Source organism: Coturnix japonica, chromosome 15, assembly GCF_054131305.1.
Source record: "Coturnix japonica strain WE chromosome 15, WE-NBRP24, whole genome shotgun sequence".
NCBI classification, from domain to species: domain Eukaryota; kingdom Metazoa; phylum Chordata; class Aves; order Galliformes; family Phasianidae; genus Coturnix; species Coturnix japonica.
Window position 1 is genome coordinate 11315632 of NC_140677.1, and position 26370 is coordinate 11342001.

General features: G+C 39.8%; 2 protein-coding genes across 3 annotated transcripts in view; both read left to right on the forward strand.

Moving 5' to 3' along the window:
• The window catches only part of IL17RD (interleukin 17 receptor D), a 52490-nt gene extending 44136 nt beyond the window's left edge, over positions 1-8354 (forward strand). For both annotated transcript variants that reach the window (XM_015874880.3, XM_015874879.3), the window contains 4 exons: positions 63-173; positions 1706-1890; positions 3164-4103; positions 5628-8354. In XM_015874880.3, coding sequence (XP_015730366.2) covers positions 63-173; positions 1706-1890; positions 3164-4103; positions 5628-5743 — 1352 coding nt within the window. In that variant the 3' untranslated portion in view covers positions 5744-8354. The remainder of the gene's footprint in view (positions 1-62; positions 174-1705; positions 1891-3163; positions 4104-5627) is intronic.
• Positions 8355-11565: 3211 nt separating this feature from the next.
• ARHGEF3 (Rho guanine nucleotide exchange factor 3) overlaps positions 11566-26370 on the forward strand; it is a 92602-nt gene continuing 77797 nt past the window's right edge. Inside the window, exons 1-2 of the mRNA XM_015875027.3 lie at positions 11566-11720; positions 20396-20491. Coding sequence (XP_015730513.1) covers positions 11686-11720; positions 20396-20491 — 131 coding nt within the window. The 5' untranslated portion in view covers positions 11566-11685. The remainder of the gene's footprint in view (positions 11721-20395; positions 20492-26370) is intronic.

Consider the following 26370-nt stretch of genomic DNA (forward strand, 5'->3'; position numbering starts at 1 on the left):
TGTAAAGATTTGATTGATTTCATTTAATAAGCACACGCCTAATTCTGCTTTGTTTTTCAAAGTACATTCTCCATGGGCTGGACCAATAAGAGCTATTGCCATTACAGTCCCTTTAGTTGTCATTTCGGCGTTTGCAACACTTTTCACTGTGATGTGCCGCAAAAAGCAGCAAGGTAAGAGGGCTTTTTCAGTATGGATGTAAAGATGCAAGTACAGGGTCCTGGCTAGTAGTATTATTCTAGCAATATCTTTACCTGAAGAACTTTCTTTTTCAGCTCTTTCTCTTTCCTTTCCACGTTTGATGCTGTGTTGAAACTTGTAGGAAATTCTTAGTTCAGTGCGCGATGGTGGTTTGTTTCCAGAAGAGCTATTACCTTACAAATCTGAGCTTCAGTGTAGAAAGGAGAGAACTGAAGAACTGATGGAAATTATTTTTTAATTAGGGTTTCTGTTTAATTCTCAAAGTATTGCACGACCTGGGTAGAATAGAAACGAAACTGTAAACTGTATTTTAAACGTTGCCTTGTTTCATTCTAAAGTATCTAACTGGAAGAAAGGAAAGCCATGTGACATGAATGTAATTCTCAGCACTGTCTGGAATACTACTTGTGTCTTTTGTTCCATATTTCTTGCTGTCCTGAAAGTTGCCTTTACACATCATCCTAAGTCTTCTCCCTAAACTTACTCTTCCAAAAACTTAGTTGCAGATGTTTCTGTAAGTTAGATTCCATCTCTATTCACTGATTTCTCTCTCCACTGTGTGCAGGGCTGGCAAGCTGTGCTTGTTACGCTGAGATGTTAAAAATCAGTTGGCATTTTTTGGTAGAATCTAAGGAATCGTGCTGCTTCAGGAATATGGAAAAAGCGATTACGTTCCCCAAGCCCCACGTATCTGTGTTATCCATCTGAATTTTGGAAATGAGATACACTGCTAGTGCTATTTGCCATTTGGGTTAAATCCTTTTACCTTCTGGTCTTCTGTGGCTGTTCGTTTGCTCACAACTAGCACAGTTCCAACAAAAAGACAAAGCACTGCGGATACGACTGCGCAGAGAGTTGTTCCAGAGTAGTTATTCCTGATGAATTATTCTAATAAAAAAAGAAATCCCTGGGGCAAAGTTTATATTTTGAAATAGATACGTTTTATTCAAAATTAGTTTAATCAACTGTAGAGCTATATTGAGTTAGTCTGGTGCGAGGCACCCACGTTTGAGTGTAAATGCATCCATCCAAGGAAGGAAACACTCACAGCTATTTTGAACTATGCTAATTTTGTCTTAGTTCAAATGCATGCCAGGTCTCAAAACCATTACATACCAGAGAGATGCTGTATGATATTCTGAGAGGACCTTTACTCCTGGAGTTTAGTATTCAAAAGGACTTAGTTTTGCAGGAAGCTCTTTGTGACAGTATATCTGCAAGGCTTCTTTCACAGTGAGGTGAATCAACTTCATTCTACTTATAAACTAAAACTTTCTTGAGTTTTCTGAATTGTGCAGCAATACAATCCCACATTTCCCTTTCCACGTATGTTCCACATATGTAACAGCTCAGAAGCCGGTAGATTGAGGGTGTGCAACCTTCTCAGGCAGAAAAGGAATTAGAAAAAATTATTTTCTATTTTCTTTAGTTCAAAGTCTAGAAAGTTCAAAAAACAAAAGAACACCTTAATAATATAAATTCTTTTTCTTTGTTTCCAATTTAGAGAATATATATTCCCATCTAGATGAGGAGAGCTCAGAATCTTCAGCTTACGGTGCAGGTCTCCCTGTGGAAAGACTTCACCCCCGGCCAAAAGTGTTCATCTGCTATTCCAGTAAAGATTGCCAGAAACACATTAATGTTATCCAGTGCTTTGCTTATTTTCTTCAGGACTTCTGTGGCTGTGAGGTAAGCTCAACATTTCTGCTGTTAAGAGAATTACTTTTAAGAGTATTTGCAAAACTCATAATGATAGAAGTGGGGTATTTCTGTCCACAGGAGACACTGACATAACTTGTGTTACTTTTCTACATATTACATACATTTTCTTCAGTTAAGAAAAGAAAGAGATCCTAGCCTGCACAGAATACAGAACTGTGGGAAACAAGACAGTTAATAGTTATTTTTTGTTGAAATTTAATCCTAACACCATGGTTCTAAATGTGTGAATTGAAAATGATTTTTCAGCTCTACAGCAAGTCTGACCTCTGGTGGCCAAGCACATGAAAGTGATCAATGCCTCAACCTTCATTCAAATGCTGGAAATGGTTTGGGTGACATGTTCTGTAAATAGCAAACTCCTTTTGAGATTAGTACATTTTAGATTAGTATTTAGTACTAATACACCATAGCTCTTTAGAATAACACGGAGTTGGGCTGTTACCACTAGAACTATAGCCTGCAACATATGACATCAGGCATCATTTCAAACAGAATATTTACACAATTTTGGTTTCAAGTGAAACTGGAATGTTGTCTCATAAGGAACAAAATAAGTGGTGTTTGAGACCCCTTTAAAATAACAGGACAGTACTGATATCTTTTCTCACAGATGGAAGATTTTCCTGAAGAACAGAAATAAAAAGAAAAGCCATAGAAAAACTACCTCATCGTGCCTTTATCAGAGCATCTCCCAAGCAGCTGTAAAGTGAATTCTCTCCTCATACATGACTACTTTCTTTCTGTAGATGACTGTGTGGTAGCAGTCTTCACGAGTCTTTCTGTTCAGGGCATCTGTTTATTCTGTCTTCTGACGTGGCAAAGTTTTCTGTTCTGATGTAGATGAGATATCAGGGCAAAAGTAGGTATTTCTCAGTTAAAACAAACAAACAACAACAAAAAAAAACCAACTTGAGGTTGTGGTGGTTTTTAATTGTGTATTATGTTGTTTTTATTGTTTACTTTAGCAGCTCACTGTTTTCACAGTGAAATATTCAGTCCACAGGCAATGTTTAGCATGGTGAATAATTACTGAAATAGTACCACTGATTCTAGTTCATTCTCTACCAGTGCTGAGTTAATTATTGCTTATTTCTCTTTTAAAGCAGCTTGCATTTGCATCAGGGACAAGGCATAGTTAAGCTCCTAATTCTCAATAGTTGGTTAAATATAATACATTATTTAGATTTTGTTAGAAATACGTAATAAAAATACCAAGCGGGATGTGCTTTTCCTTTTCCAGGTGGCTCTAGATTTGTGGGAAGATCTGAAGATTTGTAAAGAAAGTCAGAAAGAATGGCTCATTAAAAAAATAAACGAGTCTCAGTTTATCATCATCGTGTGCTCCAAGGGAATGAAATACTTTGTTGAAAAAAAGAATTGGAAACACAGAGGAGTAACCAAAGATGTGGGGAAAGGAGAACTCTTTCTGTTTGCTGTGTTGACTGTTGCAGAGAAGCTTCGTCAAGCAAAGCAGAATTCAAGTGACCTCTGCAAGTTCATTGCAGTCTACTTTGATTACTCCTGCGAGGGAGACATTCCTGGTATTCTGGATCTAAGTACAAAATACAAACTCATGGACAATCTGCCTCAGCTTTATTCACATTTACATTCCAGAGACCTTAGTGTGCAGGATTCAGAGGTGTTTCCCGTTAACGTTAGTAAAAGGAATTATTTCAGGAGCAAATCTGGTAGGTCTCTTTATGTTGCCATTTGTAATATGCATCAGTTCATTGATCAGGAACCAGACTGGTTTGAGAAACAGTTTATTCCCTTCCTTCCACATCCTTTACATTACTCGGAGCCTGTCATGGAAAAATTTGACTCAGGCTTGGTTTTAAATGACTTAGTGAATAAACAGGCGGCAGATGATGATTTCTACCTGAAAACAGATGTAAATATTATTTCAGCTGGAAATTCAGACTCTCATTGTATAATTCAGCACTTAAATCTTGGAGAAGACACAGAAACTCAGGACATTCAAGGTGGTGGCAGCTCTGTTCTTCGACCATTGTTACATGCTGTTAAAGCTTCAAATCTTAAAGATATGCCTCGAGATTCTGGAATCTATGATTCATCCGTTCCTTCATCTGAACTGTCTTTACCTTTAATGGAAGGACTACTGACAGATCAAACTGAAACGTCTTCCATCACAGGAAGTGTTTCTTCATCATCAGGTCTAGGTAAGATACAACGGTGTTTTAAAAAATACTTTCAAACATCTTAAAATACTAAAGATACTATGCAAGGAAACATAGAAAGCAGCAGAGGGAGGTAAGTATTACATACAGGTGGTCAAAAAAGATAGGTTCTAAGTAACTTTAGGAAAATTAATCATATGGCGGGAAGGAAATCCTTAGTTAAGTAAGATCTCATAAAGATCATATTAGTAAGCCACTTTTTGTTAATTGACCTAATTACCAGAAAGATTGTATCTTTCTTCCAGAGGCTCCTTGGCAGCTGGCACGTTGAGCTGGCAGCTGTGTGGTTTAATCAGGAGGGCACTGCAGCAAAGCTTAAACAAAGGCTATACATCTAAACTGATTTTGCTCCAGTACATATCAGAACCTTTAGGGATATGCTCTGTACTGTGGTTAACTTAAGCTTCAGATTTGTGTTAGGCTCACTGGATATAGAGCTGAGAGGAATGAACTAAAGGGTTTCACTGGAGGAATTTAAATGTTCAGGAAACTCTCAAAAAGAGATACAAAGATGTAATTGCCTACAGTTAGATGGAATAAATATTGCCATGGGCCATGTGAAAAGCTGATCTCACCATACCAGTTTGAACACATTGAATTGGCATCACAGCTACATCAGTATGAAATGTTCCAGCAATTGCATTTGTAGGATGAGAACATTTCTTCCTTAAGTATTTACAGCAGGAGAATATTGCATTTTGATGCTGATAATCTGTTCTGCTTTCTTGAATGAGTGTTGGCAGTGAGCTAACCTGGTAGAATTTTATCTTACCTAAATGCACTCTTTTCATTATCCAGGTAATTCTTAAGCCATCTTTGGTGCCATAATATTGTTAGGGAGGAAACAGACAGATATTCATTGATGGATGCAGCAGCTGTAGGCTATATAGTCTGTAGGGGGAAAGAAATAAAAAATAATTGAAAACTTTCTGTGGAAAGAATACAGATATATTGATTTAATTGTATAAGACATAAAATTTGTTTGTTTGTTTCACATTTCATATTATATTTTTAATTTCCTGTCATCTTTTAAGTCAGCTTTTTTTTCCCTCACATATTTGTGGGAAAATTTACAGACAAAATATCCATGAAGGTAGATTAATGCCTCTCTGTGTGAATGCTTTACCAGTGTTCCCCTCCATCACAGCACTCTCAGCTGCCAAGTGGTCTCTGAACGAGACAGTCTTCTCAGTAATTAAATCTCAAGTCACATACGTACTTGTCTGCATCTTTTGACTACAGACGTTGAATGTTGTAGCACTACCTGATAGGGATGAATCTTAACTCTGATGCTCCAACAGCCAGGGAAACCAAAATTACTTCTGGTGTTTTCTCATTCATTGTCCCTGTCTAAAAATACCACTGTGCCTCACTCAGACTCTGGTTCAGTGAGGCACTGTGATCCAGGTGGCCTTTGTAAGTTTTCTTTGCACTGTTTCTAAAATGTTGGACAAATACAAAGTCAGTATTTGGAGTAATGAACCACCTTTTTTATTTCTTTAATAGGGGAAGAAGAACCTCCTGTAATCACTTCCACGAAGTTCTTAGTGCCTGGAATATGTAAAGCAGAACTTCACTGCCATATCCATACTGATGAACTGCAGGCAATTGCTCCTTTGTAATACATCAGTACATAGTTATGCATTGCCACTTTATCAGCAGCCTCTGTGCTTCAACCACAACGCCATTCCAGCACTAAATCTACTTGAAGGAACAAATACTCCCTGAAGATGACCTGTTATTCCTAAGTGATTTTTATGGCCAGTAAATCTGATCCTGCTGGGCTTAAAACAGTCTCTGATGATTTGAAAAACGTAGCATGGAAGAATAGATGAGAAACATTTCAGTGTTATTACTAACTTAAATTTCTTGATGTTACACTGTTTATAGATGTCATAATAAAAAGCGACCTTATTTATTAGGCACAATCTTGTAACTGGGCATAAAATTGCTTGGAATATTGAGTTCAGTAAATTTTGTATTCCAGCCTCTAATGTCAAATGCTGACATTTCTGATGCCAGGTGTATTGTAGTGAATGAGAGCAGGAAGTTTTTAGGAAGGAAGATAAAAAAAACCAAAGGTGAGATCAAGAAATTTTTGTTCAGGAGAAACTATTTTCTAGAAATATTTTGGTTCCTATCTTCATAATTTCATTGAGCCAACCACTGAACAGAAGCCTGTGAGATATTTTAAAGTTCACAGTACTTATCATTACTTAAGTGATTGAGAGACTATGCTATTATTAGTGTTACGTTAACAAACAAACAAACAAACCCAAAAAATACATCTGGTCATGTTTGTCTTAAGGGCATGGAACGTGTGAGTCCTTCGTCCTGCAGTGGCCAGGTGGGTTCACACTTACCCAAATTACTGCTGCTATTTCCAAAGAGGAACTTTTCAGGTAAATTCCAGCTGCGTAACTGACTGCAATTCTAAGTGCCAGAATGGTAACAGCTAACAGTGAAGGACACCACCTCAGTGTGCCTTTGCTAGTTCTGCTCATACAGTCAAACTCTGACTCGTCTCATCCATATTCATTTTCTGCTACCAGGAGGTTACTTTAGGGGAAGTAAAGTGCATTGAGGGAGACCTCTAATACCTCAAATACTCAATCCATTTTGGTAGAGGAGAATTAGACACTGCCAATTGTTACATTATATTACCCATTTTAACATGAGATAGGACCATTAAAGTAGAGGTCTTGGCTGAGTAGCTTTGAAGCTATCGTTTTGTTTGTTTTTGCATTGATTTATATATAATCATTTGAAGATCCAAATGGAAAACTCCCAAAATTGCTGTCACAAATTCATTAAGGAGGGTGCTATAAGGGGTAAAATGTAACAATTATTTGAACATACCAGTTGATGGCAGAACTTTGGCATGCTTTGCTGTTTTAATATGGAGTTATAACGTGATGTCATACGTACACGTCAGATTTGGAGGTTCTTGTCCATTAATGTAACGTCCATTAGCCCATCTGTACCTGTTTTCTGAATTTGAAAGAGCACTAACTGAAAAATGTCAAACTCACAGCATCCAAGTAAGCTGGATACAGAGTGCATCATTGAGTTTTACTAGAGAAAGTGGTTGGACTAATAAAATACAGGTTAGAAGGGTTACAGAAGTTGTGTGCTGAAGAGCTGCTGTACATGGAAGTACCAAAGCTACAGTCATAAGAAAGAGGCAATTTCTTAGCAACTGGAAGATGAAGGTAATGCTTCTTTCCTCCGGGGAAATTCCTAGTACTCATAGTATTATTTTGTGCTAGGCTAAATGGAAGATTCTGTGGTTCTGTTAAATTCAGTGTTACTTAAAGGAATTAAGTTTTCATTTTGAGGTCTAAGAAGGCTCAGTTTTGAAAATGGAGAAAAGCAGTTGCTAGTTGTTTTTAATGTTTTTACTTTGATTTCCTCAAAATTTGCTGTATAATCCTGCAAGTCGTAATTGCTTTGTAACTAAAATGTCTGTGTGGAAGTCAATTAAATCCTTTATAGGTGGAGGAAAAACCAGACAATTCCTTCGTTCCCTTGTAGCATAAAGCAGAAGCTGTATATTACATGACCTTGGAAGAAAGCAAGCGTACTTAATGGAAAATGTATAGCAGGACAAACCCACACTTTAAAGTACATACACACACACAGACAGAACTGAAGAAAATGATGTGATTCTTGATCTAATTTAGGCATATTTTTTTTTCAAAGCCACAGTAATTCATAAAATTAGAAAGAATATTACATATATTGACATACTAGAAGGAAACAGTGCTAAGTTTGCAAAAGTTCTCTATTTTTCCTCCAAAGAATTTAACAGCCAAAATCCTTGTAAAAAGTATTTTTAAAACAAATCTGTAAATACATATATTAGAGGTTAGCTTACTACTATTTTCAAGCATTAGTAAACTCTAAATGATGTTAATGGTGAACGGATCCCCTTAATTACTGCTAGATGAAAGTGTGTGGACATCAAGGGTTTTAAAATACAGTCCAGTTGTTTTATCCAGTTAAGCAGTTATCCAGTTTATGCAGTTATGCACCCCATACAAACAGTTAGACCTGAACCACTGTTCACACTCCACATCTAGAAATGGAACTGATATTTTGATGTGTGTTTAATATAGTGAAGCAACTGTAAGAAACTGTACTTGTCTGAAAGTTCTGTATTGCGAAGACTGGGTCTGATTTTTTTTAAATAAAACTGCCTTAATATGACTTAATAAAGTTATTTTCTATGTATCCTTGTGGAAGTTCGCCTAGCCTTGCATACTGCGTGTCAACTGCCATCTGTCCACACAAACTATGTAGCTATAATGAACTGCATTGGATGCATTTTGTCAATGAAGATGCAATAATTATGCCTTTCTTTCCTTTCCTTTCCTTTCCTTTTCCCTTTCCTTTTCCTATTTAAACATCTGAATGAAGTTCAGTGTTCCGCTCAATGAATCCTCCAATGAGAATGAATATTCTCAAGGATAGTTCTTAATACTACTCATAGTCCTTATGCTGCTCAGGTAAGTGAAGGCTTTTATAACAGGCTTGGTCTGGTGCAATCATACTTAAAGACAAGAAAAGTCTGTAATGAGTCTATAAAACTTTTACGATTGAGGAATTGAATTCCATACATTGTGCTTAATTTGCAAATACATCAGCTGTGTTGGTTTGTATTTTGATTTTATAGGATGCTGTTCAAAATCTTTTCTCTGTGCCTCTGTCTCCCATTCTGAATTCTACTCTTATCACTGCATAAATCAGAGACATTCTGAAGTGTCATTAAGTGCATTTACAGTTGCATTTATAATTCAAGAGAGAATTTCAAGTTACTTATCTGACCTGGACTTCTCCCAGGTGTATCACCTAGAAGGATGTTCTGCAGCCCTATTCTTTGTGTGCTCTGCTTGGAGTCCTATACACAAGGGACTTTGTGGTTGAAAGGAAATGGAAAGGAAGTGCTGCTCTAGTTTTTATGCCTTTGGTTTAAAATATGAGTACCCTCGGAATGTTTTCCTGATGTTTGAGAACTGCTGGCCAAAATTCTTCTAGTTTGAGAGCGTGGAAAGTCATGGATTGATACGGGGATGTGCATATGGGTTATACAACTCAAAAGAACTTTGAAAAGTAAGCCCTTATTTTTCTTTATCTTACATTTAAATACTGTGGTAATTTAATACTGAAGTGTTTCCCTCCATCCCCCCCTTCCTCCTCCCCCCAAAGAAAAAGAAAAACCAAAGCCCACCAACCCTAGAACTTTGCATTTGAGTTATAGTGATAAAACGTGCATTGCACACAATATGTGTATTCAATCTATAAATGATCAGACCTGAATTACTTCTGAAAGGTCAGAAGTGGAGGGCTGTTCTATAGATCAGTGGAAGGAATTTTTCTCTCATTCTGCAATAAATTATCTTATTTTACTTGCTATCGTTATCTGCTGCTGTTTCCCAGACTCATAAGAACCAGAACAATTGTCAGATTCTATCTTCTACATCAGGATACGGTTTTGCTTTTCATTCCCATTTTTTAAAGTCTGATTTACCTGTAAAGTTCAGTTTCATGGCACTGTGGGTGAGAACTTTGTGTTTCTGGCAGTCCACAGAGATAGCAGGAACTGGCCATGTTGCCCTCAAAAATCAAGGAGAAGGCAATATTCTTTCCTCCTGTCTTTGATAAAACATTAACTACATGATCAGGGAATGAAATGCTTGCCCACGTCTCAGTGCTGGAGGCACAGTTGTTCCAGATTTGGGTATTTTACTTCAATGCAGACATTTGGGTACATTGAAGTGAAAATGAGGTGCTGAAAAATAATAAATAAATTAATTAATAGTTAGGTGTAATAGTTTATATCTAATTATAAATACAAGTGGGAAAAGAATAACATCTGGACAATTTTCTATTAGAAAAAAGCAGTCTTTGAGTCTGTATTCCACTGCAGCTCAATAGTGCCTGGTGAAAGTAACGTATGCTGTGATTTGCTGAATGATAATCACAATATGAGCATCTTTTTCAGTGGCATTTTCTAAGCCCTTTATAACTGCTCTGTCTGCTCCCCTTTTTAGCAATGCTGTGTTTCTCAGGTGATTCAGCCGGTTTCAGTGGGGCTGATTATGAAACCAGATACTGACAGTGTGAGTGAGATGCATTAGAGTTGTTTGGTATTTCACAAGATTTTTTTTAAAGTCACAAGAGCACAACTAACTAGACGTGCAAATGGCATAAACGAGTGATATTATCCTCATTTTGCATGAGAGATTGATAGGAACTAGACAGGAAATAGATCTGCAGAGGTGAGGCTGATGTCAGATGAGGGTAGAACACAGGGATCTGTGTCTTAGTCCTGAGCCATAATGGTGCTTCTTCCAGCAGCCTGTAGGCATTCAGCATATGGTTAGAGATTGCAGCTTCTACTATTTTGCAACAACCCACCTGGTAGTACAGTCACCTGGGCACTGTTCTGTGCCCCAGCCAAGTTCTGTGACAGGCGAGCACAGCAGAGATGCAGGAAGAACTGCAGGAGGAGGAGAGAGGTTTGGGGTGGATGTGAGCCATGAATGTTATTTCCTCTGCAGTAGGGGAACTGAAGGGTGCTAGGGCAGCATTGTGACCATACACAGATTTGGCAGGGGCCTATTTCAAGCCCCACTTCCAGAGGAACTTTTGCTTGATGTGAGCCTGGTTTGTAAGCATTGCTCCTTGATCATTTTGGTGAAACGAGTTACATCATACCCATTTCAGAATAATTAGGAGTGAGAATAGCATTAAGCCTGCTTGCCTTTAAATGTCTGATACAGGGAATGTTCCCATAAAAGTTGTTAGTCATCAGCAGAAAGGAAACCGCCTGCTCTCGGTTGTAGCTTTTGCAAATATGCCAAGGTGTGAGTTCGGTGTTAGGAAGGAAACCACCATCTCTGTGCAGGATAACAGTTGGACAACACGCAGCCACGGAGGGTGGAGTGAGAAGAATAGTTACGGGGATCAGGAAAGCAGGGCAGGATTCTCACTGCTGAACTTGACCCTCTGCCTTCATGCCTGGGAAATGTGTCTTTGAACATCGCTGTCCTCACCATAAGTTGGTTTCTTTAATAACAGGTGGGCAGTACTGCTGGAAGATGTAGGTTGGATGTTAGGGGGAAGTTCTTCACTAGGAGAGTGGTTAGGCCCTGGAACATGCTGCCCAGGGAGGTTGTGGATGCCCCGTCCTTGGAGGTGTTCAAGGCCAGGTTGGACGGGGCCATGGGCAACCTGATCTAGTAAAGGTGTATGTTTGGTGGCCCTGCCAGGCAGGGGGGTTGGAACTACATGATCCTTGAGGTCCCTTCCAACCCGGGTCACTCTGTGATTCTGTTACCATCTGTGAGTTGCTGTTCCGCTGCCTTTAGCGGCTCTATCGCCGTCAGTGCCGGGTGGAGGCGGGGAGCAGCGCTGCGGGGCGGTTCTGTGCTGTGGAGCGGGGCGGGCTCTGGGGGCGGCACAAGCGTCTCCTCCCAGCTCCGCCCTGACAGCCCCGCGTCCTGCCCGCTCCTTTACTCGGCACCGAGTCCCGGCCGGGCTGTCAGCTCTGCGAGCCGCGATGCCGGGAGCCGAGGAAGAGCCGGAATGTGAGCGGTAAGGTGACTCTATCCGAGCGGGGGAGGCACCTGGGGGCTGCATTCAGCGGCTGCGTTGTGCTTCGTGGCGGAGGGGGGGAGGCACGGGGGGTCCCACTCCCACCGAGGCCGCTGTGTGGGCGGCGTTGCGGGGCCGTGTGTGTGCTGGCGTTAACTTTCTGAGATGTTTTCAGTCAATGTTTATTATCCAGTTATACCGAACAAAACGCCTTACTGCTCCGAACTGAACTCTCTTTGCAGTTTCCTATCAGAGCCGAGTGTTCTGCTGTGTAGGGTGCTCGTGACCCCCACGCCTCGCCTTACAGTGCTTTGCCTTGCCCTGCCCTGTTGGTTTTATCAGTCTCTTGGTTTTATTTATTTAGTTATTTATTATATCTTGGAGAGATAAGCATTGGGAGCTCGCTAAGGTATGACAGAGCTTTGTGCTTTGAGGAACTGCTTTGGTCCTTAACGACTTGGAAAATTCAGAGCAGTGTTGGAAGAAAAGGTTGAAAGAGGCAGAAGTACTTGGATTTGCTGCACAAAGAGAAGTGTTGACATTTTGATGTTTATGTCAGTGCTTATTGGCTGGCAAAAGGTGTTCTCCGTCTATCCAGGTCCTACAAGGCTCTTTGGTTCTCCAGCCAGTTGTAGCTCTCGAGATGTTGAGGGCCTGCTGTGGATTTCAGCTGTCTGAGTCATGCGGCTTCAGGAATGAAGAAATGGCCACGGCCTGTAGGTCTGTTACAGCATGGAGAGCTGCTGTGATGTGTGTGGCTGGAAAATAGAGGACTCACTAAGGATACTGCAGTAATCTATGGTCTGCTGTCACCACTATGGTAGTGTGCTTAAAAAAAGGTAAAATAGCTGGAATTCTGAACTAAATAGCTGCGCATCACATAGCTGTGATGGCCTGAATGTAACAGAGAGGATGTAAAAACAAACAGCAAGTGTTTTCTCATCTAGAGCTGAAGATGGGGTGATGTGCTGTGGATATATAAGCACTAACAGCTGTGAACAACACAAAGTGATAAACTGGAAGTGTAAACAACCAGTTGACTCGCAGGTGCTGAATCCTGTGCTGAGCCCACCTGGGAGCACTGCAGCAGCTGGTGGCTGCTGGGTCAAGTTGTTAACATCTAAGCACTGCTACAAGCAGATTTATTTAGTTCTTCCTGATCACATGCGTGACCGGTAGCCTCGAGCTTCCAAACCTGAGTGAGTGCACTGCAGTAGGGCTGAGTTACCTGTAAGTTGGTTGTGTCTCAGACAGGCTGCTGCTGAAGGAGGCCCTTTTTCCATTAAAAGACTGGCTTTTGTTTTTCATGTCCAGCTGTTACCAATACAAACAGAAACTTTACATACGTAGAAAGGTGCCCTGTGCTGTTATTGATTCTCCTTTCTGCATAGGTTTAAGTGTCCTCACAGCCGTGCCGTACCTTTGTAGCTCTGTGGGTGTAATCAGTGTGGTACAACTTGCCTTCACAAAGGTTTGCTGGTTTTTGTAGCACTGAAGCTTGCAGAAACTTGGAAAGCTGGCAGTCTTTATCAGGACTTGTGTGATTTCAGCAGAGCCAAGAGCAGCTGCTGTGCTGGTATCATCTCTCAGGCATTCTACTTGTACTTCTATTTACTTTTAACGCTTCAGCATTTGCCTACAATAAATTTTCAGGAAAAACAACATAACTAGGAGAAGAGCACACCCGTTGTGCTTATCTCCAGCATATTAGGAATTCTACTGCTTTTATTCGTGTGCCCACTTAGTGTTGTCCTAGAAGGTTCTGTCTCGACTGTCACCTTTGTTCTGAAGATGACAAAGACCAGTTGTTCAGGCAGTGCATGCATTAAGGGTGACTGACAGCTTCTGCTTGTACATGACTTTAACTGAAGGATCCTGACCTGTAGTTGGAGAGGTGAGAGGCATGTATGGATTGCACACAGCCCAGCATTTAGAGCCATCAGCCTCTGCTGGGTGCATCGTCAACCCTGAACCTGGGATTGCCCTGTGGATTGCAAGGTTCTTGTCTGAGTCAAAGCTTTGAAATAATGTACCTACATTAATAGCTGCTATCAAAATTAGCTTCTTGTTGATGCTCCACAGATACATAATTAATATCCTGGAACAAGTTCCCTCAAGCAAGTTGACTACTGTGTGGAAAGATAATCTTGCAAGCTTTCCCATGTAGGTTTGAGTGTGAAGCATGCTTAGCAACATGACTGAAAAACACTGAAGGCTGAAAAGGTAATTTTAGAGCAGTGCAGCTTTTGCCTGGTGTTAATAAATGTGTTAAATAGTAAAAAGAAAAAGCAAATCAACTTGAGAAACTTCAGTGACGTGGAACTGTGCAGCAATCTTGAATGAGACAATCATGATTCTGAAGATAATAGGTTGACAGGGTGATAGTTTTGATGCTGGGGAGAAGATCTGACGCCCTTCCAGGCAGACGAAATTTGAACATGTTACAGTTCCCTGGAAATGATCGCTCTGATTAAAGGGAGAAGAAGTTGTGCTTGTATCAACCACTCAGCTTTTATTCTCAGTTAAAACGAGAACAGACCGTTTTATTGTGAGAGGCTGTAATATTTTGGAAGGAAGAGAAGAACATGAAAACATGTGGCAGCAGTTGCGCTGCTTTGACTCTGGGCCACTGCGCACTGAATGCGTTCTTTCTTTTTTCCTCAATCTGCTGTTACTATGGGAAAAAATACTTTCCTTCAATACAAGCTTCAGAAAATTCCTCTTCCTTTTGTTTAATAAATTGTCCCTTAAATTTGTTTAGTGTTGCTTGTAGCTAAACAAATAGTTTTGCTATCTGTATGGCTTTGTAATTTTTACTATTCTTTACAGGAACATCATGTCGTTAATTCTGGGAATAGCCTGTCCACAGATAAAAAAAATAGATAAAATAATTGTCATAGATAAAATCCTTGTCATTGTTGTGACTTTTGAATAAGCGCTTTGTGTTTGCTCTCACATTCAGACGTTTGAGGTGGATAGAGTTAAATTCATCTCAGAAATCGCTCGCTGCATGAGTCACTGGATTGGGAACATAAATACTCCTCAGCTTTGGAGAGAGCTTTTCAACATTGTTTTGCTGCATAGTGTCAACTGCAGAGCACAGCGCAGAAGGTTTAGCATGAAAGCAGTTGGATTCACAGTTGGAATCATAGTGTGTGAACCAAATCAGTGCAAGTTTTTGCCCCCTTTTTTCTTTGTAAACAGACTGGCAATAAATCTGCAGCAGGATGATGGTGTTGTGCTTTGTTTGCTTGCTTTGTTGACAAGAAATTAAAAATAAACAACAGAAACTTGGAAAGTGGAGAAGGGCAGAGAAATAGTGGTAGGGGATTCTCCTTGCTGGCTGATGGAACGTATAGGTTGTTTTGTTCAGTGCCTGGTTCTGAATCCCGGTGCTTGTAGTGTTAGGAACATCTGGATCATTTGGTCTGCAGAGAAGCAAAATTCTTTCACTGTGACATCTGTAACTGTGACAGCAGTGCCGTGACGTTCTTTGGTCTCTGCCTGTGTTCACCAGCATGCAGCACTCGGTGCTCTGTGAATTCTGCTAAACAATATTAAGTTTCTTCTCGGGAAACGCTGCGCTGAGTGATGTGTGTTTGTGGTGGTTGCACCAGGTGATCTGAGTGGTCTTTCCAACCTTAATGCTTCTATGGCTTTTAATTTAGTGTGCACCTTCTGCATTTTAAACCTTCAGTTGCAAATGTTCTGTTCCAATCTTTGCTAGCATTTCTTCACAATGGAGTTTTTACTTGAGCAGATAAGAGAGGTTTAGTTGTTGGTTGCAAAGACATTGAGCACTGAGACATTAAAGATTTCATTTTCTTTATTGATACAGCAATTTCTTTATTGATACAGTAATGTCCCTAAAGTGACAGCAAAGCTCCCAGATGTTCCCTCTTTGCCCCCACACTGTTAGAGTTTCAGTCTCCATTTCTTGATGGCTTTGCAGGTCAGTCAGGATGGGGTGAGTTCTTGCTCTTTTTTTTTCCCCACTGACAGACATAGTTAGCAAAGCCTGCTGCCACACAGAGTAAGTTAAACCAGCAGTCTGATTAACTTATTTTTCACAGCAACAACCAGCTCAGGAAAATCTGTCTTCATATTTTGGTAATATAACACTGTGTGCACATACCTCAACCTGTTTTTCCTGGTGTTGGTGTCTCAATATACTGGCATTTTTAACAGTTCTAAGAGACATTTGTGTTATAGCAGCGTTCTCTCTTCAATGATGGTTTCTTCATGTTGTTTCTTTGAAGGTGATCTGAGATGAGTTGTAAACATCTTCCTTTTGGCTTTTTTTGGGGTGGAAAGAGAATGAAACCCCAGTAAAATAAAGGACTGGTTCTGTTTAGAACATCATCTCGCAGTAGGTTTTATTTCTTCAGTGTAGAACACTGTCTGTATCAGTGTTTTGGCTTCAGCCTGGTGTGAATTTGTGTTTTTATTATTGTTGTCTTGTGCCTTTCAGTCGACTCTGTGCTGAGAAGAAATGTAACACTCATGTATTTCAAAAGTAAACGCTATCTTTTATGTAGGACTGTATAGACTGTCTGCCTATAAGCAATGTGGGTATGTGGGGAGTGAGCCAAACTCAGCACTTGCTGGAAGTCAGGGAAGAGTTATGTTAGAACTTCTCTATTATTTGGAGAGTTTTAAAGGAACCACCAAATACAGAGTGAAGAGTTACGTGCAGTGTGTGTCGTTCTCTGAGCCACTTCCACCACATAAAATCTTCTAAATGTCTTTGTATATACACTTTTGTATAAAACTTTCCTCCTCTTCTGAAGAGAACAGTAGTTGATGGCATTTAGTGAGATGCCTCAGGGAGAGGAATAAGAAATATGTGTTCAAAAAGGTCCTCCCAGACCTCATTCTTTAGTGAATCACGTGCATTTTTCAAGTCTTAAAGCTAAGCAATGGCATGTGATGTGCTTGTTGAGGTCAAAATGTACGTGAAATAAGCACAGTGCATGTATGTGATGGCTGATGGTATGCTGGGCTTGGGGTGGAGTGGCTCCCAGCACTGCCTGCTGCTCCCAGCTGTAGGTAGGAGAAACGCTGCTCATGTGCTTCTTGAGCTCTCACTCTGGTTTTACTGAAGTGTGCTTCAGTGATACCAAGTTCTTGGCAACTGCAGTATCTGAACACATCAGAAGAGCTGTTTGGATAAAGGGTTGGTTCTGGTACTTGTAGTTATGCAGTTGAATAATGAAGTTCATTTTAAAGGTGCAGTCAGCACTTGAATGAACTGTTTGCCAGAGGCAACCTCCTGGTTAGCAGCTGAGTGCTATCAAGGTGTGGTACCGTGTGCCTGGAGATGTGACTTTGCAAAAAACAATGGAAGAGTAAATGCACTTGTTACTGGACATGAAACTTCTGTGCAGCTTTCTAACGGATGGGAACATCATTTCTCTAAAATTCAAGGGGCTGATATATATATGTATATATATACATATGTATAAGTTTAATGCTTTTTCACTCCTGAGCCAATGGCTTACCAGTGCTAGGCTGTTCTCTGCAATTATGTCATAAGAATCCACTGCAAGGCAGATGGACTGCAATTGTGTCAGACACTGCAAATTGGTAATTTTTTAAATGACAGATAAATGCTTTTCTTTGTGGAGGTAACTCCTGGGAAAATTTGGGGTTGCGTGCTTCTTGCAGGGCGTTCTAGTACGGCCCTAGGGTAGGTTTGCTACACTTGTGGTATCTCTAGACAGGCAGGATGGATGTTTCTTCAAGGCTGTTGCCTTGGTAAGATAGTGACGGTGCTGTTAAACATAGCTGGTATAAATGAAGTCTTTGACGTTGTTTTCCTTTGTTTTTGTTCAGGAATTGCCTTTTGCCCACTTCCTCCTATTAAATCAGAGCACGATCTCCAGGACAACACTTAATTAAAGTACATGTGGCTTGTCTACAACAGTCAAGGCTCAGTGTGCAAATGGAGAAACAGAACACATCTTTAGCAGAGTTTCTTAAGCTGATATTTACTGACTTGCCTTGGCACCTGGCTGCACGTTATGAAGAGGGAAGATGACAGATTTATTTTCCTCCTTCATGTTTCGTCATGTGGAGTGCCTGTGCCATAAACTGCAAGTCTGAGCAAGGGTTGGATGATGATAAAGAAAGAAGCACATATGAACAGCATTATTTATTTTATTCTTTTTTCTCTGAACACTGTTCCTTTGCTTCTTGAATTGAGTTTAATTTTTGGGGATGTTAGTACTGGGAGTTCATTTCTGGGTTTACTTTTGACTCTGACCAAATAATAAGGCAGTACATTCCAAATAAAATTCTATTTTGTCAGTGTTAGCTTTTATTTTGAGTGGTTCAAATGTAAATATTCGTGCTGCTTTGTGAAATATATCTCCTTGTATATCCTCTAATAGAAAGATTGTGGTTTTATTTTACAAATAGTTATTTATTCTCAAGAGAGTCTCAGAGAAGTGCCTGGCACAGCAACAAATCAGGATAGACGCTACAGGCTGAGAATTCTTCGTGGAGATGACAGACGTAGTGGTGATGTTTGATGCCTACGGCCTTGGAATTTGCAGATAAATACTAGTTTTCCATTTGTCTTAGAACTTAAAAAACTTCTGGTATTTGACATAGCCATAAACTTGTCAGTGATGTGGAGATCAGCTGTTTAATTACCTGCTGCTCCTGGTAAAGGCTGATCTAGGACCGGTGTGGGCCTGTTTCAGCATAGCATGAAGAATTGCTGATTGTTTTGCAGAAGCCAATCTGATTCCTGGCTGTTGACCTCTGAGGTGTGAAGGAGAAGTGCTGCTGCATGGCAGTGCCAGTAGGTGCTGGGGCTCCTCCAGCTCCCATGGCAGTGGGGAGGAAAGTACAGTCTGCAAGAGCTGGCTGGGGCAGGCAGAAGGCGCTGAGGACAGTGTGGGTTTCTGCTGCAGTGGGCAGGGGTTGTGTGCTGGGTGCTGCTGGGACATTGTTTCTCTGCCATGAGTGGGAGCATGCTGGGTTGTTCTGTGCTGCCCACTCTCATGCTGGAGCAGTGCCTGGTTGCTCACTGCCCACTGGGCATGGCGGTGTTTCCCATCCTTCTGTTGGTGACAGCTGAGGAAGGGTGCCCATCTGCCCTGGTACCAGCAGGCTGCTGGGCCTCTCCTCCATGTGTTTAACTGAGGAGTGAATTTGGACTTGAAGCTGTATGGTGTTATCTGTGATTTCAGATGTTAGGCTGGGACTGTGAGGGACATGAGAATTTTGATGTCATCCATTCTTCTCTGTATTACTGTACCTTATTTTCCTTGTGGAATGTGAGGGAACAAACTGAGTTTATTCCATGTATCATTTGTTTTCTCTTTGATGTGTGTCAACCTTTATTATCAGTTGTTCTGAGAGTAGTTGGTGTCACAGTAACTTGTATCATTTTTTCTGTCCTCTGCTGTTACTCCTGTTTCAACCCTGAAGTTGCAGTGCAGAGCTGTGTGTGGAGCATTCACTTTCAAGGTGATGAATATACCTTCTTAGTCATAGATAAACACTTCTGGTACACTGCTCACCAGTGACAGTATGGGATACTTGATTTATTATTTTTCTGGAATGGCAACCTTGTGGTTTTGAAATGATTCTTTTGGCTTCCAAGTTCGCAAATGAATGGACTACTTTTAATCTTCCTCTGAACCTTGTGTCATATCAGTTTGGGTGACTGCAAGAGGAGATGATGCTCTTGCTGCATAACTGGTGTGAAATTGCTCCCTAAAGCAGAGGAACTTTGCAGAAGATGCTTAAGTCTGGACTCCTGCTTTGTTCCTTCAGAGTATCTATAAGAACATCTGCTTTCTTCTTGTGTTACTGAGGACTAAAGAGGCATGGGATTTAATATTTCAGTCAGAACTGAATTTAGGTTGAATTCAAGAAGGCTGTTTTTTTTTTTTTTCTTTGTTCTGAAAGCAAAAATAACCAGCCAACCCACACAGATAGGTGTAAGTATTTCTGTTAATGTTGTAGATCCTGGTACCAAAACATAGCAGTGTTTCAGTGTGAAATTAACTTGATTCGTCTAGAAATCGGTTGGTTCTTATCCTATGAGTCATTTAATCAGAGCATGTTTGGCCATACAGACTTCTTAGAAGCACTGTTGATTGGGAATTGCTGTTGCCAGCATTTGAATATGTGCGTTGTTTTTGCCACTTCAACCACGAGTGAATTGTAATTTTCTGCAAATCAGCTGAGGTTTGATCTTAAGTTACTGAAATAAGGATCTTAAGTTATTAAAATATGCTCAAAGGATCTTTTAAATATCCACAATCCATTTTTTTTCCTCCCCAGTGTTGTGTGGATCCTTCTGCAACAACGCCAGCTCTGACTGCTGCTCTCAATTAACATAACTGACATTATGCATAGCCCTGGATAGGGGCTTGCTGACATCAACTCTGCTGGCCTCCGTTCAGAAGAGTAAACAAAAGACAATCAGTGTTGAGTTTGGCATAACTAGCAAGTTCACAAAACTGCCAAATCCTTCTCAGTGTATTCATCCAATTAATCCCCTTGATTTAGGAGATTTACTTAAGTGAGTAAAATGCACTGTATTTGGTCTTAAAAGTGTTTGTACTAAGGTTGGGGTTTTCTAGTGAATTAGTAAATGCAAATTCTTTGCTTACATTCAGGTTTTAATAATGGTTGTTTTTGTTGTACCTTTGTAGAAAAAAAATGAATTCTGGAAGCTCTGCGCTTACCATGAGTAGCCCTGCCTTAATAAACCAATGTGCCAGAGGAGGAATGGAGGAAGAAAAGGTTTGGTAAGAAAGCTTTATTTCTAATTATCTGAGAGGTTACTGGATGGTGATATTGAGGGACTTAGTATTAAAAAATATGTAAAAGAATTGTTTGTGTTATAAATGTTTGCATCAATTATTTTGTTTTATTTAATAATAGAAGGAAAAAGGGGAAGAAGCTCTTATTGTTTTTGAATTCTTAGCAGATGACCATGGGGCTGTCAGGGGGATGGGCAGTGGAAAAACTCCTGTTCACTTCAGTAGGGCGCCAGTTGTGCTCGTGGAATCTTTCACATATGGCAAATGTCTTAATCTCCCAATGCTGTTGCTATACTTATGCTCTGCTATTAGTAGTAGCTCTTCAAGTGCTGTACAGTTCAGAAATCAGGCTTGTGGTTTCCTGAGATTGTGGCCTAGGAGACATTAAAATGTCAATAGTTTCTACTGTTGATCAAAAAGACTTGTACTGAAGGAACAACAATGAAGTTCAGTGGTAGTGGTGGTAAACTCTTGTACTTCAGGACAATTTCTTTGTGCAAACTGCCACTGATTGTGCAGTTTTTAGCATCTTCTTTGGTGTCCTTGTGAAGAGGGCTGTGCTGGGAAGGCTTGGAGCCTATTTTGGCTGTGTTGCCCTTTATTGAGAGCCTGCTGATTTTACTTGCTGTTGTTGGGCTGAGCTAGAATTTCATTATACTGCTTATTTACCATATAGATAGATAGCAAACTCATACCACAAAAAAACATGGTGCCCATGTATTTTTCTATTCTGAGAAATATTCTTTAAAAGCTATTTCTGTTAATGGAGAAAAAAACCAAAAGCTAGCAAATTAATTTATTTCATGCTGGATGCTTTTCAAGAAATAACATAGAATCTTGTTTGTTTGTTTGCAGTACTCAGGTAAGTGTCATAGCACTTGGAAAGTAATTTACTTTTGAGAACTTTCCCCACTTCTATTACCATTCCTGGAACATCCTCAGAGTTAGAAACAATCTTCAAGTGAAGGAGAAGGATATGGAAAACTTGAGAGCTTTTCCCTGTGCTGTACTGGGGGGTGGAGACTTGAAACACACTGTTCTTTTGTTATCTCATATTGTTTTCTGTTCTACTTGTGGTATTGCGCAATACGATTTCATTTTCATCACAGCATTTCCTTGCAGTGTTTCATAGCAGTTCTTAGTAATGCTGACTAAAATAGCAGGATTGTATGGGAAATTGGTAATCACAGCCTGAACCTCTGATTAATCAGCTGAGGCAAGTGTGGGGTCAGCTGTGGGAGCACAGGTGAGAGTAATTTAGCCGTGCTCCCAGATGGGGTAGAGCTTGACTCCATCTCCTCTAGACCTCATTTAAGGGCCGACCATCACTAAGGCAGCACCTCTTGGAGATGGCTCCCCAGTGGAGACTACCTCAGCATTTCCCAGCGAAGGTGTCCATATCAGTGAGTTTTTCCTCATAAATAACCTTTTGAATATCTGTTACCATCTTTGTATTGTTCCACCTTACATGTTTTTTATGCTGGAGGTAGATTAGAGGATAATTATAAAATGGAAATAACAGTTTATATAATGGCTTTCTCCCCATTTATAGAGGATAGTAAAACAATAGAAGACGGAAATACAGTTGGTGCTTGCTAGCTAGAATTGTCAGTCCTTAGAAAGGAGTGTGAGAAGGTACCAATCAACTTCAGTCTCACAAAGAGTAATAATGGATGTTGATAGTTATCTGGTGCGAGTGCTTTACTGACTATAAAGAATACATCGAAACTTTATCTGCTTCCTTTCCTTAGACCTGATACCAGGAAAGAATATAGTCTAATAAGTGATGGGATAGTGAATGTATCCTCTTTCCTTCAAGTAGCAATCCTCCAGGGTTGATCATCATTTCTTTTTGCAGCTGTTGGGTGGCTGGGCTGTCCTTCTGGTCTTTGCTATTAAGAGTTCTTTCTCATATTCTGGTGGACTGAATTTTCCTTGACATGGCTGCTGACTTGTTGTCACTTTAACACTTCATTGTAATCTTTGATGCTTTTAAACTTTGTGCTGTAGGTGTAAATCTCTTGGATTCACAGCTGGTTAGATGTGATTTGTTGGCATGAATCTGAACCACAAAACTTCTGAAAATGCCACTTGTACCTGACACCTGAGCAATGCTTTGGTTAAGGCTGATACAGGGTGGAGGGGAAGCCTGTAGAAGAACCTGGGTTTCTTTTTTCCCCAATGATTGATATAAATTTTTGAACTCTTCAACAGTTCAGTTGCCTGCTTTTCTTTGAAGGAAAATCTAAATTATATTTCTATTTCTTATTTTGCATTAGGCTTTCTTTGAGTAGAAATAATGCATTCTAATTGCGGAAGGACTACAAGGTTACATTTGATGAGCATAAGTGTTACATTTCTCTGCCAAGTGTAAGAGAGCAAGTGGAAATGTAACCTCTTTTGTTTCAAAGTCATGGAGGTTAAGCAGAGCAGCTTTTGTAGCAGTTTGAACTAGCAAGGCTGATTTATTGTCAGGTTAAAATTGCATGAGAATAAGTGTTAACTCCTTAAACCATCGTGATTATTTTTTGCAACAATCTCTCTTCCCCTTTATGTTTGATAGTACTTTATAAATTCTGCAACTGCATTTCATCAGTGTTTTACATGTGCTTTGTTTGGTACTCCTGCAAGATAAATGTTCGTTGGATTCTCAAGCTTGCAGTGCTTTGTTTGCTTCTGTGGCTTTCTTCACCCCTAACAAATGTAATCAAGATTACATCAGCAGCAAAAAATAAATTGCTGTTAGCAGAAATAGTGTGACTGCTGTAAATGTCTGATAACTGGAGAGCACCACAGCAGAGTTCGTGCATAAAACAAATTCAGCAATTCTTGGTAAGCAAAAATACTGAGAAATCCACCTGATACTATTTAAGACCATTTGTTATGCGAGCTACTATGGAGCAACGTTTGAACAAATAAAGATGCAAGAGCCTTGAAATTTTAGAAGCTACTGGTTTGGCAGATTCTCAGATTCTTCATGTTGAAAATTGCAAGAAAAGAACTAAAGATAAGAGAGCAAGTGGGAACTGTGTCAATTAATGTTTCTTAGTACAAAGCTGGCTGGCTGGCATGTTGTTTTCAAAACAAATGTGCAGGGGAATTGGATGATATCCAGATTTTGTTGTTGTGTGTGGATTTATAATGTGCTTCCTCCAGTCTGGAAGGAATCTTTGTATTCAATTCTGTATCTATTTACTTAGGAATAAGTCAGAAAGCATTTCAGCTGTTTGAAATTAATAACTGAAGTGTGTGTTTCTGGATCTCTCCTAAAGCGGGAGAGTTTGAGGTGCCTTGTTTTCCTTATTCTGTCTTCAAATACTCTACCAGTTACTCAGTTGCTTACTGAGTAGGCAGAGTTCCTTTTTCACTGACAGTTAACGTCGTTTCTAGAGCAAATCTCTCAAAAAATGGTCTTTTTCACAAATCTTTGAAGAAATGAATCTATGAGTTTGAAAGCTAACTAAGCTAGCATTGTTAGATTTGGCTTCCAGTGTGTTCTGACAGTCTGTGTATTGATGATTTGACTTTAACTGAGTTGTCAGAATTTTGTCTGTATTTTGCTTGTTTTGTTGTTCGTTTTCTTCCATAATGCATATGTTCCTCTGATTCTATGGTTGTGGATGCCCCATCCTTGGAGGTGTTCAAGGCCAGGTTGGATGGGGCCCCGGGCAACCTGATCTAGTAATTGTGGAAGTTTGGTGGCCCTGCCAGGCAGTGGCATTGGAACTTCATGATCCTTGAGGTCTCTTCCAACCCAGGTCATTCTGTGATAGTCGTACATCACTCTTGTGCTGGCTTCACAAGTCCTTATAGATACATATTGCTCCATTCACTGATGTCAAATATGGATAACAAACTCATACTGAACCACTACATGAGTCCACCTCTTTTTCATCACAAAGCTACACACTCCACATATATCTTTGAATCTAGTAATCTTTTTCTACTCTTTCAAAATAGCATTTAGCATCTCCATTGTGATGCAATCCATTCCATCCATCCATAGTGGTTTCACCTTCCATGGTTGAGCTCCAATATCAGTTGCCAAGCATTTTTTCTCACTTCTGTAATTCTAGGGTCTTAACAGCTGTTGCTGAGCTAAACCTATTTTTAGTCATTGATTTATTCAGGACCACCAGGTTTACAGTTACACACTTAGCTTTTAATGTAATTTTAGTTAGTTGGGAGAAACGGTTCTACGGTGAAGCTCTGCCCAGAGGCTGGATATCACATTGCTCCAGGAACATATGGGTTATGTTAATGTTTGTTGATTATTATTTTATCTGAGCTTTAAAATTTGGAAGCTCTTTGATACAGCAGAAGTAGTTACTCTGAGGAAGTGTGGAAACCACATTTGAAGCATAGTACTTCTTAAAAAATCATCTGTCTTAAAACCAAATAGAAATAACAGAGTCAACTGAGATTGAAAAGAGATTTGAACCGACATGTTTGGGATTTGCAATGTAAATAGAAGTAAGATTGGAAGACAGTGGTGAGCAGCTGAAAATCTGCATTTTCATGATGGAGTAATATGCAAATACTGCAAGTTAGGTACTTACCTTAGTGCATATGGTTTCTATCACATCATCTTTAATGAAGATCAGAATAGTGTAGCTGTATTATTGCATACTATAGCTTAAAGAAAGTCAAGTACTCAAGTTGACTTGTAACTTGTGTGGGATGCAAGGTTTAATGACATATATCATCATAATTCTGCTGCAGCTTTTCTTAGCTGCTAACTGATGGAAGAAGAATTATGCCTGGAATTAGAGCAAGGAACAGAAACAAGTTTAACAACTTTCACTGTTTCTCCTATATCTTTGTTCTGTCAGTAAAAATGAGTCATCCTGAAGAACTGAATTAAAATGGCTCTAGTCAAGTGCAGTTCAGCTGCAGATGGTAACGATTACAAGAGGCACAGACACGTTCAGAGAATACAACGTTACACTGTTTTCAAAAAGGAAGTCTCACAAATTAGAGATTAAGGCTTTTGGTTTTTAAAGCTGATCTTATTTTGAGAGGCCCTGAATTAGCTGATATCTAGTAACATCTTATTGCATAGACAGGAAATACTCTTTTTAGAAAATCTAAGAGAATTTAGGATAGTTAACATAAACTAGCAGTGATGCCAGACTATTCTAATGAAGCAGGCCAATATTTTCCTGCACATCTTATTGGTTTTAGTAATTTTTTTAGATTACTGCTTTCTAACTCAACTTCTCTGTTTTATTTAATGTCCTTTCCTTCCCATAAAAGGAGTAGTGGAGTTGAAAATTGTTATGAAGGAATGATTTGCACTGGGACTTGCAGCTTGAGAGCCAGTCACTTAAAGGAGTTGAATCTCTATCCAGAAGAGCTCTGAGAGTATGAGTCATGTCGGCTTCTGTAGCACACACAGAAATGGTGAGAGAGGAGAAATGCTGAAATAGTTAAGGGAAGAGTAGTTACCAGCTGCTGACTGAAGTCTCACGCAGACATGAAATGGGCTTTGTAATGGGAGAAAATATTTCCCAGAGGCAAATGCAGATTTAAACATATGCTCAGTTATCATGTCTTAACAAACATCAACACAACAGAAGAACTTTTTATGGATTTTATTTCCTCATTGTGGATGAGATAAAAAATAAATAAATCTTGACTGTGATCTTAAGAGAGGTTAAGCTTGTTTGGTGGCTTGAATCTGAATCCCACAAGATGGCAGGCTTGATCTGAAAGTGATGAGAAAGGCTGTTTTCTCTACCAGCCTAGGGAGGGAACAAGTAGCTCTCTGTGCTGGGAACTCACCAGATTGTGGTTTGTGCTATTGTGTCCTGTGTCAAACTCCCCAGCTTTATTCTAAGACTGGAAAAAAGACGTAATCAGAG